Source organism: Berghia stephanieae, chromosome 6 (assembly GCF_034508935.2).
Source record: "Berghia stephanieae isolate SIO BIC M18660-M18661 chromosome 6, UCSD_Bste_1.3, whole genome shotgun sequence".
NCBI classification, from domain to species: domain Eukaryota; kingdom Metazoa; phylum Mollusca; class Gastropoda; order Nudibranchia; family Aeolidiidae; genus Berghia; species Berghia stephanieae.
The window spans coordinates 40,446,451-40,464,919 of record NC_088365.1 but is presented as its reverse complement, the minus strand read 5'-3'; the positions used below and the strand labels follow the sequence as shown (position 1 = coordinate 40,464,919).

Genomic DNA, 18,469 nt, shown 5'->3' with positions numbered 1-18,469 from the left:
CACACAGAGTTCATGTTGGCTGGGCCATTGTCCACTCTTACGCTCAAACGAAAAGTTGGTTGGCTTGGAACGTGAATAGGTTCTCAAGGCCAGGAAGTGTATAGGACGTTGCCGTAGAAGGAAGGAGATAAAGATGATCCTTTAAAAGTATTGGCACAATCTGAGGCTTACGTAAGACCAAGGAAAAATAAAAGGATAGCTATGCACAGCTTACGGAAAAGAAAACAGCGACCTGGAGAGAGTTTTGACATGTTTGACAGGTCTCAGGTTGATAATAATGGATTATGACTACACTGACCCTGATTACATACTTGTGAATTGAAACATTGATGGGGTGGTAGACAGCAAAGTACAGGAAAGATTGCTAGATAGAGGGGAAGAACTGTCACTCGCCAAAACAATTAGCATTTGTCAGCAGTGTGAGACTTTTTAAAAAAATAAGTACGGATTGTATGCGGCCAGGAGGGAGATTTGACTTTATCTTTATGTTCTCCTAGCCAGATCCATGAGCTCAAAGCAAAGCCATTCAAGCAGCCACAGAATCCTAGATATAAAAGTAACAAAACTGTGGTACTCAGTTCCAATCACAGGATGTCTTTGGATTAAGGGAGCAAACAAAAACCTCGCCATGATGGATTACAACAGTACTCCTCTAGAAGGACTTGGCCTGTCACCAGCGCAACTGTATCTTGGTCGCCATCCCAGAAATAAATTACCTATCACAAGCAAATCGCTGCAGCCAGGTACAATCAATCAGAATCTTGTCCGAGCTCACTTTGCAGAGGAGAAGGTAAAGCAGAAATTCTATCATGATCGAACTGCAAAGTCCCTCCCCGTCCTATCACCTGGGGAGGAGGTAAGAGTGAAGCCTCAGCCAGGCATCAAGGACTGGTGGCCTGCCTCAGTGGTAAAGAAAAATCAGGAAAGGTCCTATATCCTGCAGAATACTACTGCCAAAACATACAGGAGAAATAGACAACATATCCGCTGCTCTACTGCTGAGGCAAACATGCAACAATCAGATCCTGAATCTGATCCTTTTGAATACGCATATGATCAGGAGCTCTCAGAGGCCACTGCACCAGAAGCAACGAATGGACCAGCTGCTCCTTCGGGAACAGAAGGCTCCAGAGCTCCAGGGCTGCAACCAAGGATCACTCGCTCAGGGCGAATCATTCGCGCCCCTGAACACATATACCTTTAAACTGTGGCATTAGCACAGCTGTATATAGTGTATATACGAGCTTGGGGGGGGGGGGGAGATATAATGTAAATTAGTGATGCATATACCTCGCAAATAAACATAAATACGAAGCACGAAGACTGATCAGGAACTGGTTGAGCTCCCCTCTCCCGCCACTTTATACAGGACTGACACTTCTCACTTCTCCCCTCACCGTTGTGCGAGACAGACGACAACCGCAACACAAATCAGGTCAGTTAGTCTAAGAACCTATTTATTTGTTATACATTATAGACTTCATAGCAATTTCAAATAGATTCAGACCAGGCGTCCTTATCCAAGAAAAATTTATCCTAGTGCAGGCATAGACAGTGACCAGGTCCCTGTAATAATGACCCTTTGAGTGAAATTTAATGGCATACAAAAAGGGAAAATAAAAAAGAGACTGTTGGATATGTATAGCATTCATCGAGGCAGTCTATGGAGGATGCTTAGGCATCTCTCCAGAAAATTGTTAACATTATCCAATCGCTCTACAAGAATTTTGAGTGCAGAGTTGTTCACAACAATAAGTTAACAGAACCATTTACCGTGAACACTGGAGTCAAACAAGGTTGCATCCTCTCACCCACACTATTTTCTTTGGCCATTGACTGGTTGATGTGACACACTACAAAATACGAGGAATACAATGGGGTCTTACATCAACACTCGAGGACATAGATTACACAGATGACATTGGACTATTCTCCCATAGATTTCAGGATATATGCTAGAAGACTGACAGTTTACACATGGCAGCAAGCTCAAAGATATTCAAGAATTAACGTACTTGGGCAGCAAACTGACAATAGATGGTGACTGCAATGCATAGCTCAAAACGAGAATCAGTAAGGCAAACCAGACATTCGCTTCCCTCAAACAAATTTGAAGAGCAACAGGATTATATTCCAGCACTAAAATAAAGATTTTTAAAAGTAATGTCTTGAGCATTTTGCTCTATGGATCAGAATGTTGGAAGATCACAGAGAGCAGCATCCAGAAATTTGAAGTATTCCAAAACAAATGTTTGCGATGAATCTATAAGATATTCTGGCCAAACACAATCTCAAGTGAGGACTTGAGAGCGAGAGCTGAAGTAGAGTCTCTGGAGAGTCTCATTAAAAGGAGAAGATGGCCATGGTTGGGGCATGTCTGTCGCAGACCTGATGAAACACTGATTAGAAAGGCTCTGCGATGGACACCCAAAGGAAAGAGGAAGAGAGGCCGCCCCAAGGAGACTTGGAGATGTACCATAGAGGGACCTAAAACAGAGAGGTCTGTCCCTCGAGATGGCCCCAAAGATAGCTGTTGACAGGACCAGGTGGAGATCCCTTGCATCGCCTCAAGTGCCAGCAGGCCCGGAGTGAGTGACTGAGTGAGTGAGTTGGATATGTGGAAACCCAGAAATACAATAAAATTTGCGAAAAAGACTTTCAATCCCATGAATTTGAATCAAACGTGTCAACAAATGACCAATTCAAAAATTTTCAAAATAACATTAAGAATGCCAGAGAAAAACACATACACGAAGTAAGTAATACAGCCAAAAAGGAGTGGATGTCACCTGAAATCATTAATATAATGGAGGAGAGAAGAAGATATAAAAGAGGATCTGAAAAATACCATTCGCTAAACAAAGATATCAAACTTAAATGCAAGATAACACATGGAAACTTCCTGGACATGAAATGTAATGAAATACAGTAGAGCATGCCTATAGCGGGACTTTTGGTCCCAGCAGAAAAATCCCGCTGTAGCCAAGTTCCCGCTATAGGAAAGCAGGGGAAAATGTCCCAAAAATAACCATGATTACCTCTCTTGAATGTCAATAAAACTAACGTGACCCATGAGCCTTGAAATGGACTATCTTTGGTTCAGTGTTTGTTTTGGTTGTTTTTTTTTATTTTTTAAATTTTAATTTTTTTTATTTGGGGGGGGGGTTGTGTGTGGGGTTTTTTTGGGGGGGTTTTTTTTGGTGGGGTAGTGGGGGAGGGGGGGATTTAGGCAGGAAGGACTACGATACGAACGAGTGCGAGTGATGTGTATGCTTGAGCAGCAACAATTGCAATGAATGAGGAATGGCATAAGTAATAGATAGTAATAATAGGGCTGATCTGGATTAAAATGTACACACCACCGCGAACGCACAAGCCTCTTCTCTCTAATTGGCCAAGGGCTTTACACACGGCGTCATCTTGTGCCCCAACTTAATTAATCATCGCAAGTCTGACCAATCAACGCATATAAAGAAATAGAGCGAGCGGCAAAAGAAGTGCGGGTAGACACGAGAGGTGTGTTTGAAGACACGAGCGAAATGGCAGACGGAGGCGTGTGTGCTAGTCCTGGGTGGCGGGAGAGAGCCCAGTCTACGTCACTCGCTGAGTCACGGCGGCGCTTACAGCTTGCTCAATTTTTCCCGCTGTAAGCAAGTTCGGGCCTTTCCTTGACCTGCTAAACCCAAGCACAGGTTATTGAATTTATATAGTAAAAAAAGGCGGGGTTTGTGTAAGGTCCCGTTGTAGCGATGGTCCCGCTGTAGCGGGTGCCGCTATGGTCATGTTCTACTGTATCACAAAATTATAACCCACATCCAAAGATAGCTCACTAAGACATCAGGATGATCTCAGGAAAAGGAAAGAACAAAGCTCCCACATCAAGTATAAAAAACAAACAGGGAGAATTACTCTTTGAAGAAGAAATGACAATGGAATGATGGGAAGATTGCACAGGTGAATTATACAACGATCCAGACACAAGAGAACCCCCAATAACATTCGATGAACCATTAAGTGGGCCAGAAATTTCCAAGGAAGAAATAGAACTTGCAATGGAACAAATGAGTAATGGCAAAGCTACTGGAAAGATGACATCCCAGTTGAAGTAGCCAAAGCAATTGGAGAAACAGCCATTGATGCACTGTATGATTTCTTCAATCATTTTTACAATAGTGGAGAAATACCAGAAGTGATGTGTAAATCTGTGTTCATCGCAATACCAAAGAAAGCAAGGCACGAACAATTGTGAGACATATCTGAACAATAAGCCTCATGAGCCATATTAACATACCAAATTTGATGCATTTTTTTTACGCACAAAATTTTATGCGTTGTTTTATATTCCGCTTAAGATGGCACTCTTAGTTACTAGCAAATGCATCTTTTTGTTTTCATTCCAAGAATTTTCTTCAACAGGGAGAACGCACGAAATATTCAGTTGTTGATCTCATTTTTTAGTAAAGTATTTATGTTTTTATTGTTTTCTGTTGCTGGCTGAAGAAGGGTTTTTAACCTGAAACATTCTGTATTTGGTAGTTTGTTCTTTTTTAAAGCTGTTATATTCATTTTTGTTTATTACTTTGTACAGTCCATAGCTTCTAGCAGCTTAGTATCACTAAAATCAATTTTGATATATGGTGCCAAAATTGATAAAAATTACCACAGCATAAAAAAGATTGATGTGCTCAAAATGTGGTGCTTACGGCACATGGAGCGCATAGCTTATACCGAGCACAAACCAAACAAAAGAAAAAAAAGATTCTCTCTTGTTTTTGTGAAATATGTGACATAAAAAGATCTAGCATTACTTTAAAATTTTAAAAAAATATACCTGCCCTTGGAGTTGTATTCTTGCCACACATATGATCCCTTAGGTCAGGCCTCAGATGATATTTTTTTGCCTCATCTAATAAATCTCTACATGCATGACTGGTTTTAATCATGATCTGTGGGATAAAATATAATAAATAAATACAATTCTCATTAAAAACAATTATTTAAAATTACTAATTTTATACTAAATATGCTCCCAACCAATAAGGCATTTTACACGGTCATATCACATTTAGTGGATATGCGCCGCATAAATGCTCACATTTTGAAATGAATGTGATCCTTTTGGATACTTGAATTAGCAACTCGGATTTGGGGTGAGGCATGCAAGGGTTTGGTGCCTGGGGTAAAATGGCATGCCCCCTATCTGTACATGAGAAGATACACTTAGAACATCTTTTATATTTATTCTAATGTCAAAACTTTTATGTAAATGATAAATTTTACATCCGTTTAACCATCAAAATTCTACACAAGTGATAGATGAAAATTCATAGAGTCGATTTATCATAGTGGTGCAAACTGACAGAGTGTTTGACAAATCATGGTTGACTATATGGTTTTAACCCGGAAAAGGTAATAAATTCCTACACGATCGGTTAGCTTCATTTATGAAAATATTTTTTGAACATATTTTTTTGTGAAGTTCAAAATCTTCGAAATTATAAAAAAAATTACATTTGTTGTGAAAAAGAGATTTATGTAAACACACTGAAAAGTTTTATGTGATACACTCTGAAGCGTACAGATTTAGGTTTAGGTTGTTTTTTTTTCATGTTTTTATTCTTCTGTTAGGAGGCAGTTTCTGCGAAAAGATGCAATGCTGTACCTTCAGAAATTGTTTAGGACATGTAATTAATAAAGACCAAGAACAGAAGTGGACCGATAGATCAGGATTGTTTATGGCCTTTTCTTTTCAACCATCACTTTTTGCATACAATTAGACAAGGAGAAAGTTATCCAAGAATGTATGTTATTGAAAACCCCATAATGCTTCAACTTATCAAGAAGGCTCTTGCGATGGACTTTGTAAAAAGCCTTGTCAAAAGTCCAACAATAAGCGTCTATCTGACCGTTATCATTAATGGTATTAGCAAAATCTGTACAGGTGGCAATGAGCTGTGGAATGAGCTGTGTTCACATGATCTAAATTTGTGAAAGCCTTGGTGAGGATATCCTTTTCATCAGTGTTTCAAAACATCACAGTGTTTGATAATACACAAGAGATGCTTAACCCTCTACTTACCAACAAAAGGAAAATCGTCACATTCGTTATGATACAAACATAAATTTTCTCATTCTGATTTCTTTTATACACCACAAAATTTTAAGAAAAAAGTTTGTTATGGTTATAAAAAAACTGTACCTCGTTTAGCTAAAAATAAAATATGCATAGCAAGAGCTTGTTGCTTTGGTGTTTGAGTGAAAAAAAATGATTTTTTGAGTTGGTTGGTTGTGAAATTATGGGAAAAATCCTGAAAATGGCACATAATTAGAGAGTTAAGAGCACATCCGTCGCATGGAGTCTGATCATTCAGTCTGAGGCGTACTCGTATGGCCCAGTCTATCCAGAGGGGCTCCCGTTTCATGGACGTTGAAAACAAAAGACTTATTGGCCAAACACAAACGTCGACTAGCTTAACCACATTAAAAAAAAACAACTGTCTGGTGTGAAAAATCAAATATAGAATGAATGTAAAACAATAGAAAAACATGCGAGCTCATAAAACTGACACTACCACACACCACACACTATACATTGGGAACAGCTATAAGCGCGCGTATTACAAGAGGCGATTAGAAAAATTGTTGACAACACAAGAGAGTCAGCTATACAACCCTGAAGTCCCAACCAACGAATCACCCCATCTTGCTCCTAATCCTAACCCACTACCTGCATGCTGACAATGTGGAAAAGATTTTGATGAACATTTATGGCCTTCTCCAAGCTGATGAAGACACTCAAGGGATGTCATATCTAAGGGACTGTAACTTACAGGATTTGCTTGTGGGTAGCGGTCTTAAACAACACATGACAGTGGACCTTCAGCTCACATGCATGAGGACTAAATATAAGACATGTGATCACCTGTACCAAGACATTGGTTTTCCGGAGGAAGTTTGAACCATCATTAGATCCTTCATTTGTATAAACAGAAACCGTTTATCAGACCTTATCTGATCAACCCTAATGGGGCCTTATTGTGGTGGTTGTGCTTAAATGCATACTGTAGGGGCAAAGATCAGTTGGTGGAGGATCACAAGACCATTCTGGAAGGTGAGCCGTACACGTGCACCTTGGTCAGCCTGCCCGGATATGTATGAACTAAATGGCAATCTAATCAGGCGCTTGAATGGCTTTGGCCATCCCAGCACAAACTATTCTATTATGATGCACACCAGATATTAGAATTCTCAATGGCACAGTGGCCAGTTGACTAGCCAATCACAGTTGCGTTTGTGTTGTAAGGGTCACCAGCACAGTCAATAAATAATTGAGCAAACCAAGACAACCTCATCTGGAAGATATGATATCGAGATCAGCGCATATATTGCCCCCCAAAATTGAAAGATAGAGTATGGCATAAAATCAAAGCTACTGGCGATCCATAGCATTGACATTCTCCAATTACAGGAGATTCATCTTTATTCAGGAATGCAATTTTCCAGATTCCAGATCCCAGGCTAAACAGTGGTCCAATGAGGGAATGTTTCTAGTCTTAAAAGGGCGAGTCATTGAGAGCTGCATCTAGTGCAATCTTATAGCCAGGGGCACCTTCAAGGGTACCTGCCATAAGGAGTATATCCTGACCTTATCCTTGTAATCATGGGTGCAAATAGAGAACCATTGCAGGTCAAGCAGACAGTCCTCGGGGCATATCACACATCCAGCACAGGCCAGTACTTGTCACATCTGGGGTCACAATCTGGAGGATGCAGTCTCTCTGACTGCAGATGAAAATTCAGGAGGGCTAACTGGGAGGAATTTACTTCCTACATCGAGCAGGTTTGCCCTACCATTGTTCTCAAGTCTGAGAACACAGCCAGATTTGACAGACTGCCGGTTAAGAGCATGCAACACTCCGTTCTACAGGGTTAATAGAAATTCAAAGAGTAGGAAAAGCTGTATGAGGAGTACCAGCAGACTCAGTCCCGAACGATAAACTATTTCAGACTCTGGCAGTGGATGGAAGCAACAGTGGCAGGAAACCTTGGAAAGTCTAGACTTTCACACTCTTGCGCCATGCTTGATGACTGATAAAAAAAGATCCGTGTGAAGCAGATACAATTGCCAAGAATTTGTTTGTTTGTTTTTTAGGGTTTTACAACACATTGCAGCACATTAAGGTCATATCAGCGCCAGTAAAAAGGAAATGGGATAGTAAAAATTTCTTGAATTACAATAAAAGCACCCAAACAAAGGGGAATTGGTTCAAATAGGAAACAGATGTAGATTCCAAAAGCACACTATCAAAGTACAGTTGACTCCGCTTAATAGACACCCTCGGGAGTTCAAGTTGGTGTGTCAGTTAAGCGGAGTGTGCGATTAAGCCATTCATGTAGGACCTTACCCTCTGAGTATTCTACGGGCTAGGGACCGTCATATTAGACTCATTAGAAGGGGTTTTTTTTGTTTCTTTTTATTTTATTTTATTTATTTATTTATTGGTTTGTATTGGGAACTTTTGTTGTTTTTAAAAACTTTCTTTTCTTATTCATGTTTCATGGACAATAAAATATGACACTATTGTTTGTAAGAATAGTAATCATGAAGCGTTGATTGTAGTAAAGCCCAGTCTCGTGAGCATTGTAAATGTCACTCTAATCGTACTGCTGAAGAAGTTGTTCAAAACTTCATCACTCCATTGGCTGGCAGAAGAGACATCAGCATAATGTTTTTTGACATGTTCTTTTCTAAACATGACATTCTGTCGATCTTTCCATCTCGAGAGCCAGCTTTCTTATGGGGAAAAAGACATGCCTTGAGTTGATGCCAGTTCAGTTGCCTTTTGAGTGTATCAATGTGGACAGGGACAGTATAGTTCACTCAAAAGATGAGACGTGATTCATCTCGGTATTCCTTTCTTATTGTCCACGGCCCAGTAGAGGAAAACAATGCACAGGTAGAGAATTGCAATCGAGTGGTCAGACAATTTAAACAAACACATAGCATTGGGTGGACTGCAATCATGATTCACACCTTGTGGTGCAGACAGCAAGTGCTGTGCTGAGTCAATTATCCCGTCGGGTCTGGTAATCCTTTGATTTCAGTTAACAAGCATTGCTCGCTTGTCCTAGGGACAGTGGAATAGCTTTGACGGAAAAGCTTTTTTGACGCGTGATACGATATTAACGTGTGGAAGTGGTTCAATGAGGAACGCATTTTCATTACCCCTTTTTAGGTTGTATTTTTTAAGATATTTTCCTCCAATCAAGATGGATCAAAGTGTAGTGATTAAGCGGAGAAGGGGTGCGATTAAGAGGAGCGATTATATAGAAAAAATTCAGTTTTTCGGGAATGTGTAGCGTATAAAAGGAGTGTGCGATTAACCGATCTGTGGAGTGAACTGTACTTAGTTTGCACAGGTCCCCAAGAAGAGGAATACACTCAAATGTTTATAAATCATATATCATACGTAAACAAAACATAATACAGTGCATAACAGGGAGATGATTTACAAGGAAAAAAATATCATCTCCCAAAACTAACTATGTATACATTTGACTGTTTCCCAGCCAGGGTATCTGACCAGGACAAAACCAAGTAATTTCATTCTAAGACAAAGACAGAAAGCAAATTGGAAAACATATAGGGGGATTGAAGACACAGTAAGTGCTTCCCTGCCCACTATGGGAGGTCAGGAACCCCATCCAGAATTGCCAAGAACATAAAGCAGTGTAGAAAATGGGTCAGATTCAAACTTTTGAGCATGGTGTCCAAAGGTATACTTTCAGATTTGTGACTCACTACCTCAGGGGGAGAGCACCATTTAGCAGTTCACCGGTAAAGCAGCAGAGATAGATGGCATATATTTCGATATGGTGACACATCTGAGCTCCGGAGCAAATCTGAGTGTGTGTTACTGAACCAATGGAGATTGGTCTTAAATGGTGGAGGTGTACAAAAGAACAGGTCATTGTCCTTACAGTGCATATTGAAACAGTCTTTGAACAGAAGCTGCAAACAGTGGCATTGTTTATAGACCTAAAGGTGGCCTATGATATGGTCTGGTGCGAGGGGAACTTGCAAAGATCATAAGGTGTAAAAAGGCCTTGGAGACACCACAAGCAAAATTAGGAAGCAAAATTAGAAAACTAAAGAGGTGTTCCTCAGGAATCTGTTATGGCACCAATGTAGTTTAATGTCTAGATTAGAAATATGCCAAATGCTTCCTCCCTGAGGCTGCCATATGCAAATGACTGGGCCCTCATTATTTTGACAAATGGTACTTAAAGATAAACACTTCAAAAAGGGTAGTCGCAGCTTTCCACCTAGTCAGCAGCTTTCACACCCGGAAAGTGAACGTCGAAGGTTCTACCATGTGAACCGTATCCAAAGTACAAATCGGGTCCATCTGGAGGTGTTGCCTGTCTGATAAATGAAACACTCTTCAAAGGGAGCTGGCAGGACCAGGGGCTCTTAAAGACTTCCTCCTTGCACTGTTATTCCACTGCCTAGTACTGCGCTTCAGTGTGGAATAAAAGCAAGAATGTTGAGACAGTAGATGTAAAACTTTGCAAGTCTACACATAGAGTAACAGGAACACTGGTAACAACACCTAAGTAATGGGGCTTCATGGCGGTAGGTAGGAGACGATTACCTAACACAGGCTTAATTACTTACTTATCCGAACCAGCGACCACCTGAGCTCTAGCCCTTCGGTCTTGTGCCATGACGTAGAAGTTAGATGTCTTTTGTAGTTGTTCCAGGTGACTATAAAGTGTGTTACTGATGCTTGGATTTGGTGGGAGGAATGTGCATCTCAGGTCTTCAAGAGGTTGACATTCAAGCAAGTGGTGTGATACTGTTTCATTTGGGTGTTGACATAGGGGGGAGGAAGGGGATGTGTCTTTTGTAATTTTGCTTAAATGGTTGTTGAGCGGTATGTGTTGTGTTCTTAGTTGAAAGATGATGCTTGGCTGGTGTCTTCTGAGCTTATTTAGGCAATCAGTCTTTACAGGAGTGGTCATATGGGAAAACATACATCTACCCGTGGTGCTCATTGCCCAACTGTTCATCCATTCTTCTCTCTTATTTGTTTCGCACACAGGCTTAATAAGACAGAAGTTAACTGGAGTAACTCCTCTCAGATGCATGAGTGGTGCCTAGTAAAAGCGGAACCAAGATGAGGTTGCTTTAGAAGATGAAATGACTATTGAGGTCAGTGAAGAAGAAATGAGATTTATATTTTCAAAACTGAACAAGAGGAAGGCTGCTGGGCCGGATGGGTTGAAAAGAAAATTATTAAAAGAATGAGCCCATCAGCTTTCCCCCATTTATACACATATTTTAAAAATGTTCCTCCAATGCGTTTCGATCCCTGCAGTTTGGAAAATTTCAAAAATTATTCCTGTTCCTAAAAAAGAAAAATTTGATTCAATGAACGATCTCAGACCTGTTGCACTGACTTCAATAGTCGTGAAATCCTTAGAAAAACTTGTTCTTATTAAAATTAGGAACCAGTTTAAGCCATTGAGTGATAGTCATCAATTTGTTTACAAATTAAGATGTGTTTAAAAACATCTACAGGTATCTAGATCACTTTAGGAGCTATCGCAGTTTTTTCTTCAGCGTTCAGTACAAAGCAACCGCAGTTAATTGTTCAAAATTTGACCAGTCTGAATTTAAACAAGTATATAATTGCTTGGGTGCTTGAATTTCTTACTGAGGGAACACAGTATGTTCAATTAGGACAGCAGTAAGTGGGTAGTGGGTATGTTAGATCTGGTGGAAAGTACTTTGCAATAGACTAGCATCCTGGCCAAAGAGTAGCAAGCAATTGCTATAGTCTGTTTCACACTATAGAAACCAGGTTAAACTCTGGCTCCATGGGTCTTACAGGTTGTTTTTTTTAAATACCTCAACTGCACTAAAACAAATGACACTCCAAAGGTTTATTGAGATTAATAAAATATTTTACAATATATTATTCACTAAACATCCATTGTTACATTAGTCTATTGTGGGTGTTCAAGCACCCAGACTTCTCATAAAGAGTAAATTCCTGTTACCCTAAAGTGGGTGTGGCCACAGCGACACTTGATGTGAAGAAGATGACAATGACGCCACATTGGTCAACATTACAGGTTCCTTTCAGAGATGTCTAGGACATTTTTGAGAGATCTTTACTCAGAAATTACTGCATTGCTTCTTTTCTCATGGTTAATGAACAGTTTGTCCCTTTTCATGGTAGATGCAATTTTAGAATATATATCCCGAGCAACCCTGATAAGAATAATTTTAAAATTTATTGGCTCTGAGAGTCCTCTACTTATCCCCTCAAATTTTTGCCTTACACTGGGAAGGTAGGGCAACAAGCAGAATAGTATCAAGTAATAAAAGTTTTCTTGAAACTAGGACAGGAAGAAATCTTACATTTGATAACTTTTTACTGGCATAAAGAAACACTCTTAAAATGGATTGTCAAATGTTGACGTGAAAAAATAAATGATTTATTCTTATGCCAAAAAGACATGAAAGTATGAAGTGTGATGAGTTGTATTTCGACCAAAGGCAAGTTTGGAGACTTATAAATCATAATAAGAATGAGTGTGTCACCATGCTATCAACAATGAATGCTGACAAAAAGTGGTAAAAAATTAAAACCAGACTAGGTTTTGTGGTGCAATTTAACGAGGAATGGTGTTGATGGTAGGGACAAAATAGCCCAAAGGTTTTCATCAACATTGAAGTAAAAAGGATGGCCAAGGGTCTTTTTCACCAACATTACACAATTAATTGTTCTGTTGTTTTTTTAAAAGTAACCACTTCATATTTTGAGTAGAAATTGAGTGGAGAGAATGTAAAATCTGACTTCATTCTGTTGTAATGGTAGTGATTGGGAGTTGGGTCTGTTAGATCTGTCGGAAAGCACTTTGGGATAGAATAGCATCCTATGCAGAGGGTAGCAAAGAATTAATATTGCCTGTTTCACGCTATAGAAACCAGGATAAACTCTGACCTCATGGGTTTAAGGGTTCTGAATGACTACTTCTGCCCCATTGCATTAATTTTTGCAGTATTTAACATTACTGGAAGTCTTTAATTTTGTTCCAAACTGTTTTGTGTGTTTAAAGTATATGTTTTAACTATGGATCAGGGAGCACCCATGACATGTCTTAAAGTTAAAGGATTTTCTCTCTAAAAATTTACGGTTGTCCGGGCACCCATGCCTGGTAAATATGACTAAGGGATATATAGCATTTTTTTTCCTGACAGAGACAACGCTGTTAATGGCTGTAGGTACTCATTTTACACCTGAGTATGGTGAAGGAATTTGAATAAAGAGCCTCTTCCAAGGGCTCAACTATGCGACGCTCAGAGCAGGACTCTAACCCTGGACCTTGCTGTCTGAAGGTAAGTGTTATACAACAAAGCCAAATAGCCACATGTTGTTTTGATGTTTTAAAAGAAAATTTTCTTTTAAATTTTTCTATATCAACTATCATAGGACTCTAACCCTGGACTTTGCGGTCTGAAGGCGAGTGTCATACTACAAGGCCGCATAGCCACATGTTGTTTTGATGTTTCTTTATTCTTTTTTTTTTTTTTTTTTCTATATCAATTATCAGTCTCGTTCATTATATGGTTGATGATTCGTGCCCAAACATCTTATTTGTAATTCTGATAAAACATTTCTTCATACCTCCTCATCCAAAACATCAGTAATAAACTGCACAGAGAGTAGAGGCAAACGGACGTGACTTAGTAATTGAGGTAAGTGCTGAAGACGGGAAGGCTCTGAATGTTTCACCCAATTTATCACTCCTTGGTATACTGTTTCTTCACTCTTCACCTAAAAAAGAAAGAGTTACAAAAACATAGATTTGTAATGGATCTCTGATCTAGCAGGGTTCCCACAACTTCAGGGGGGGGGGGGAACATTCTAGACCTTTTCCAGACCCATAAACTCCATGATAGAAGGAAAGACTATCAAATTCTAAAAAGGATTTTAGGTGTCATAGAAAAGTAAAATGATGATGTGGGGGAGGTTGTATTTCTGGTAGTGGTGATTTTGTGGTAGTGGTGGTGGTGTTTGCAGGAATGGTAATAGTTATGATGATGTGATGGTGGTGGTGGTGATGTATGTGCTTGGTGACTCAATGGAATAGTGTTTCATGTTGTCACAGACCTACAAACCTTTGGAATATGGATTCAGGGACACCCTACTTCGATTGCGCCTGAATGCTATGGCCAACTGCATTGGCGGTCTAAGCGAACAGAAGACATATAACTTAACTAAAAATTTTGTATATATATTGCTTACAGGCAACTGGGCAAATAGGAGGGGTAAAAAGAAGAAAAAGAAGAAGAAGAAGATATAGATGAAGAAAAATAAGAAGAATAAGAAGAAGTAGAAGAAGAAGAAGAAGAAGAAGAAGAAGAAGAAGAAGAAGAAGAAGAAGAAGAAGAAGAAGAAGAAGAAGAAGAAGAAGAAGAAGAAGAAGAAGAAGAAGAAGAAGAAGAAGAAGAGGAAGAAGAAGAAGAAGAAGAAGAAGAAGAAGAAGAAGCAAGAAAGAAAGAAAAATAAGAAGAAGAAAGAAGAAAAAAAAGAGGAGACGGAGGGAGTAGAGAGGAGGAGGAAGTAATGGAATCTTAAATACTTACAAGTATTTAGGTACAACAATTGTCAAAAGATGTCTATATACAATCACAGGGATAAATCTAGCAGGGAGAGGAAGCAAAAAGATGCTCTCTTGCATCTTCTCAAAACTTCATCTCCAAGGTGAGGTGTATATCTTTGAGACCAATAGGGATTCAAGGGTCTTTATGGACATGGAGGACTTTGTTTCAGATAGGTTCTTTCTTATAACACTGAAAATTCTCTCCGAATCTGCATTGCTATGAGGAATACAAAGAACTCCTAACAATAATTTGCAAAGCTTAGGAAACAGCAGTCTGCTGTCAACTCCTCAAAGCAAAAATTTTCGTTAACTTGACATCAATTCTTGCTTGTTTGTTTTTTAATTTCAAGGGGGAATGAAAAGGACTGAAAATCCTTGAACTCATCTCTGAGAGTATCTTCATCACACAGGGTCAATGCCTTGAACTTTGAAGAAAAGAAGGTCAATTCCCACTCTTCCCTTTTTCTGATGTCAAGGTTAGCAACTTGTGTCAGGATGTCTGATTTGAGGGGAAAGTTGTCTTCATATAATTCCTTGATGAAGAAACCCCTTGCATTATTAAAGACTTCAGTTCTGCTCTTGCAATTAGGATTTTTCAATAAATCATTTGCAAAACTCCCTAGATCTAGATTTTTGTCCAACAACTGATTCTTTTCCAAAGTATAATCAACTTTCAGAATGTCACTTTCACACTCCCTGATGAGTGAAGGCCTTATTAATCTTGTTAAGATGTCCCTGAAAATGCCTAATGAAATTGCCCGACGTCGTAGAAAAAAAATTGCATTTAATTAATTATTTTTTTAATTATATTTTTTTGCTTTTCCCTAAAATTGAAATCCGGGACTGTCCCGGATAATTAGGGATGGTGGGGTTAGTGACCAGAAGGGTGACAGAGTGATTGAGGAATTTTCTGGTGTGTCCTTGGGTAAGGCACTTTACACACCTTACCCTACATTTTAGGTGTGAATATAGGCAGTGACGGATATTATTAGAAAGTCAATACAAAAAGATGCCTAACAAGCAACTGGCACTGTATGAAATGAAAATATGGTTCCATATGGTCTGCTGGGGGAATGAATGAAACCTTGTGAAGCGCACTGAGCATGGTAAATCTGTGGAAATTTGTTATATAAAAGTACTGCTATTGTCAGTTCCAAGTCCTGTGAGCACGGGATATCGCAAATTCTTCCAAAGTTACGAAATGTGGTGCCGTGATTGTTTGCAAGCGAGCTTATATTTTAAGTGACATTATGAATTTTGAATACCGATAGTGATAGACCAAACCGTTTTCTCATAATGCAGAGTTCCTTTGATCTTTTCATCGTTTGCGATAAAATATGACTCAGACTTTTAAATGTTTACAGTATTGGTGTGTTGATTCTCTTTCTCGTGTGTAGTAGTAGTTGTAGTAGTTGTAGTTTAGTAGTAGTAAAAGTAGTAGTAGTAGTAGTAGTAGTAGTAGTAGTAGTAGTAGTAGAGGAATTTCCGCACACAAGAAAAAGGATTGGAATGGTATTTCCATTGTGTTTACATATTGTATAGTTCTAAATAGATAACTGATTAGAATTATATTAAGATACATAAACACATTGCCAAATACAATCCCAAAGTTTCCTTATTTCAAATGAAGCAAAGCGCCAAAACCTAATGGTAGAGATTGTAGTACTGGTGGTAGTGAGGATGATGTGGTGTTGGGGGTTGTAGTAATAGTAGTAGTAATGATGAAGATGTGATAGTGGTTGTTGTTGTAGTAGTAGTGGTAGTGATGATGATATGGTGGTGGTGGTGGTTGAAGTAATAGTTGTAGTGATGATGATGTGGTGGTGGTATAGTGGTTGTAGTAGTTGTGGTCGAGATGATAATGATGTGGTGGTGGTTGTAGTAGTGGTGGTAGTGTTGTTGATGTGGTGGTGATGGTGGTTGTAGCACAAATGGTAGTGATGATGATGTGGTAGTGGTGGTTGTAGTAGTAGTCGTGGTAGTGATGATAATGTGGTGGTGGTTGTTGTAGTAGTAGTGGTAGTGATGATGTGGTGGTGGTGGTTGTAGTAGTAGTGGTCGTGATGATGCTGATGTTGTAGTGGTGGTTGTTATAGTAGTAGTAGTAGTAGTAGTAGTAGTAGTAGTAGTAGTAGTAGTAATAGTGATGATGATGTGGTGGTGGTGGTTGCAGTAGTAGTGGTAGTGATGACGATGTGTGTAGTGGTTGTAGTAGTAGTGGTAGTGATGATAATGTGATGGTGATGGTGGTTGTAGTTGTAGTGATGATGATGTGGTGTGGTGGTGGTTGTAGTAGCAGTGGTAGTGATGATGATGTGGTGATGGTGGTGGTGGTTGTAGTAGTAGTAGTGGTGGTAGTGATGAAGATGAGGTAGGTGTGTGCTGTAGTAGTAGTAGTTAGTGATATTGAGATGTGGTGGTGGTGTAGTAGTAGTGGTAGTGATGATGATGTGTATGGTGTAGTAGATGTAGTGGATGTGGTGGTATGGTGTTGAGTTGTATGAGATGATGTGTGGTGTGGTTGTAGTAGTAGTCGTGTATGATGATAATGATGTGGTGGTGGTTGTAGTAGTGGTGTGATAGTGTGTTGTTGTGTGGTGGTTGATGATGGTGGTTGTAGCATCAATGGTGGTAGTGATGATGATTGTGGTTAAGGTGTGAGTGGTGGTGTGTAGTAGTAGTCGTGGTAGTGATGATAATGTGGTGGTGTGTAGTATGTGTAGTTGTTATGTGGTAGTTGAGGGAGTGTGGTGGTGGGGGGTGTGTGTGAGTAGATAATGTGGGTGTGTGATAGTGATGTTGTGATGTGGTGTGTGGTTTAGTAGTAGTGTGATGATGTATGTTGTAGTGTGTTGTAGTAGTAGTAGTAGTAGTAGTAGTAGTAGTAGTAGTAGTAGTAGTAGTAGTAGTAGTAGTAGTAGTAGTAGTTGTTGTAGTGATGATGATGTGGTGGTGGTGGTTGCAGTAGTAGTGGTAGTGATGACGATGTGTGTAGTGGTTGTAGTAGTAGTGGTAGTGATGATAATGTGATGGTGATGGTGGTTGTAGTTGTAGTGATGAGATGATGTGGTGTGGTGGTGTTGTAGTAGCAGTGGTAGTGATGATGATGTGGTGATGGTGGTGGTGGTTGTAGTAGTAGTAGTGGTGGTAGTGATGAAGATGAGGTGGTGGTGGTGCTTGTAGTAGTAGTGGTATGATGATGATGTGGTGGTGGTTGTAGTAGTGGTGTAGTGATGATGATGTGGTGGTGTTGTAGTAGTAGTCGTGGTAATGATGATAATGTGATGATGGTGGTTGTAGTAGTAGTAGTGGCAATGATGATGTGGTGTGGTTGTGGTGGTTATAGTAGTAGTGGTAGCGATGATGTGGTGGTGGTGTTGTAGTAGTAGTGTCGTGATGATGATGTGGTGCTTATGGTTGTAGTAGTAGTGGTAGTGATGATGATGTGGTGGTGGTTGTAGTAGTTCTATTGGTTGTGATAATGATGTGGTGGTGGTTATAGTAGTAGTGGTAGTGATGATGTGGTGGTTGTAGTAGTAGTGGTAATGATGATGTGGTGGGGGTGATTGTAGTAGTAGTAGTGGTAGTGATGATGATGTGTGGTGGTTGTAGTAGTAGAGGTCGTGATGATGAAGTGGTAGTGGTGGTTATAGTAGTAGTGGTAGTGATGATGTGGTGGTGGTGTTGTAGTAGTAGTGGTAATGATGATGTGGTGGTGGTGATTGTAGTAGTAGTAGTGGTAGTGATGATGATGTGGTGGTGGTTGTAGTAGTAGAGGTCGTGATGATGA

General features: G+C 39.6%; 1 protein-coding gene across 4 annotated transcripts in view; it reads right to left on the bottom strand.

Annotated features, from left to right (window-relative positions):
• LOC144975029 (kelch-like protein 12) overlaps positions 1–18,469 on the bottom strand; it is a 138,274-nt gene that overhangs the window by 59,606 nt on the left and 60,199 nt on the right. For all 4 annotated transcript variants that reach the window (XM_078918675.1, XM_078918674.1, XM_078918676.1 and 1 more), the window contains 2 exons: positions 13,701–13,850; positions 4,832–4,946 (listed from right to left, as the gene is read on the bottom strand). In XM_078918675.1, coding sequence (XP_078774801.1) covers positions 4,832–4,946; positions 13,701–13,850 — 265 coding nt within the window. The remainder of the gene's footprint in view (positions 1–4,831; positions 4,947–13,700; positions 13,851–18,469) is intronic.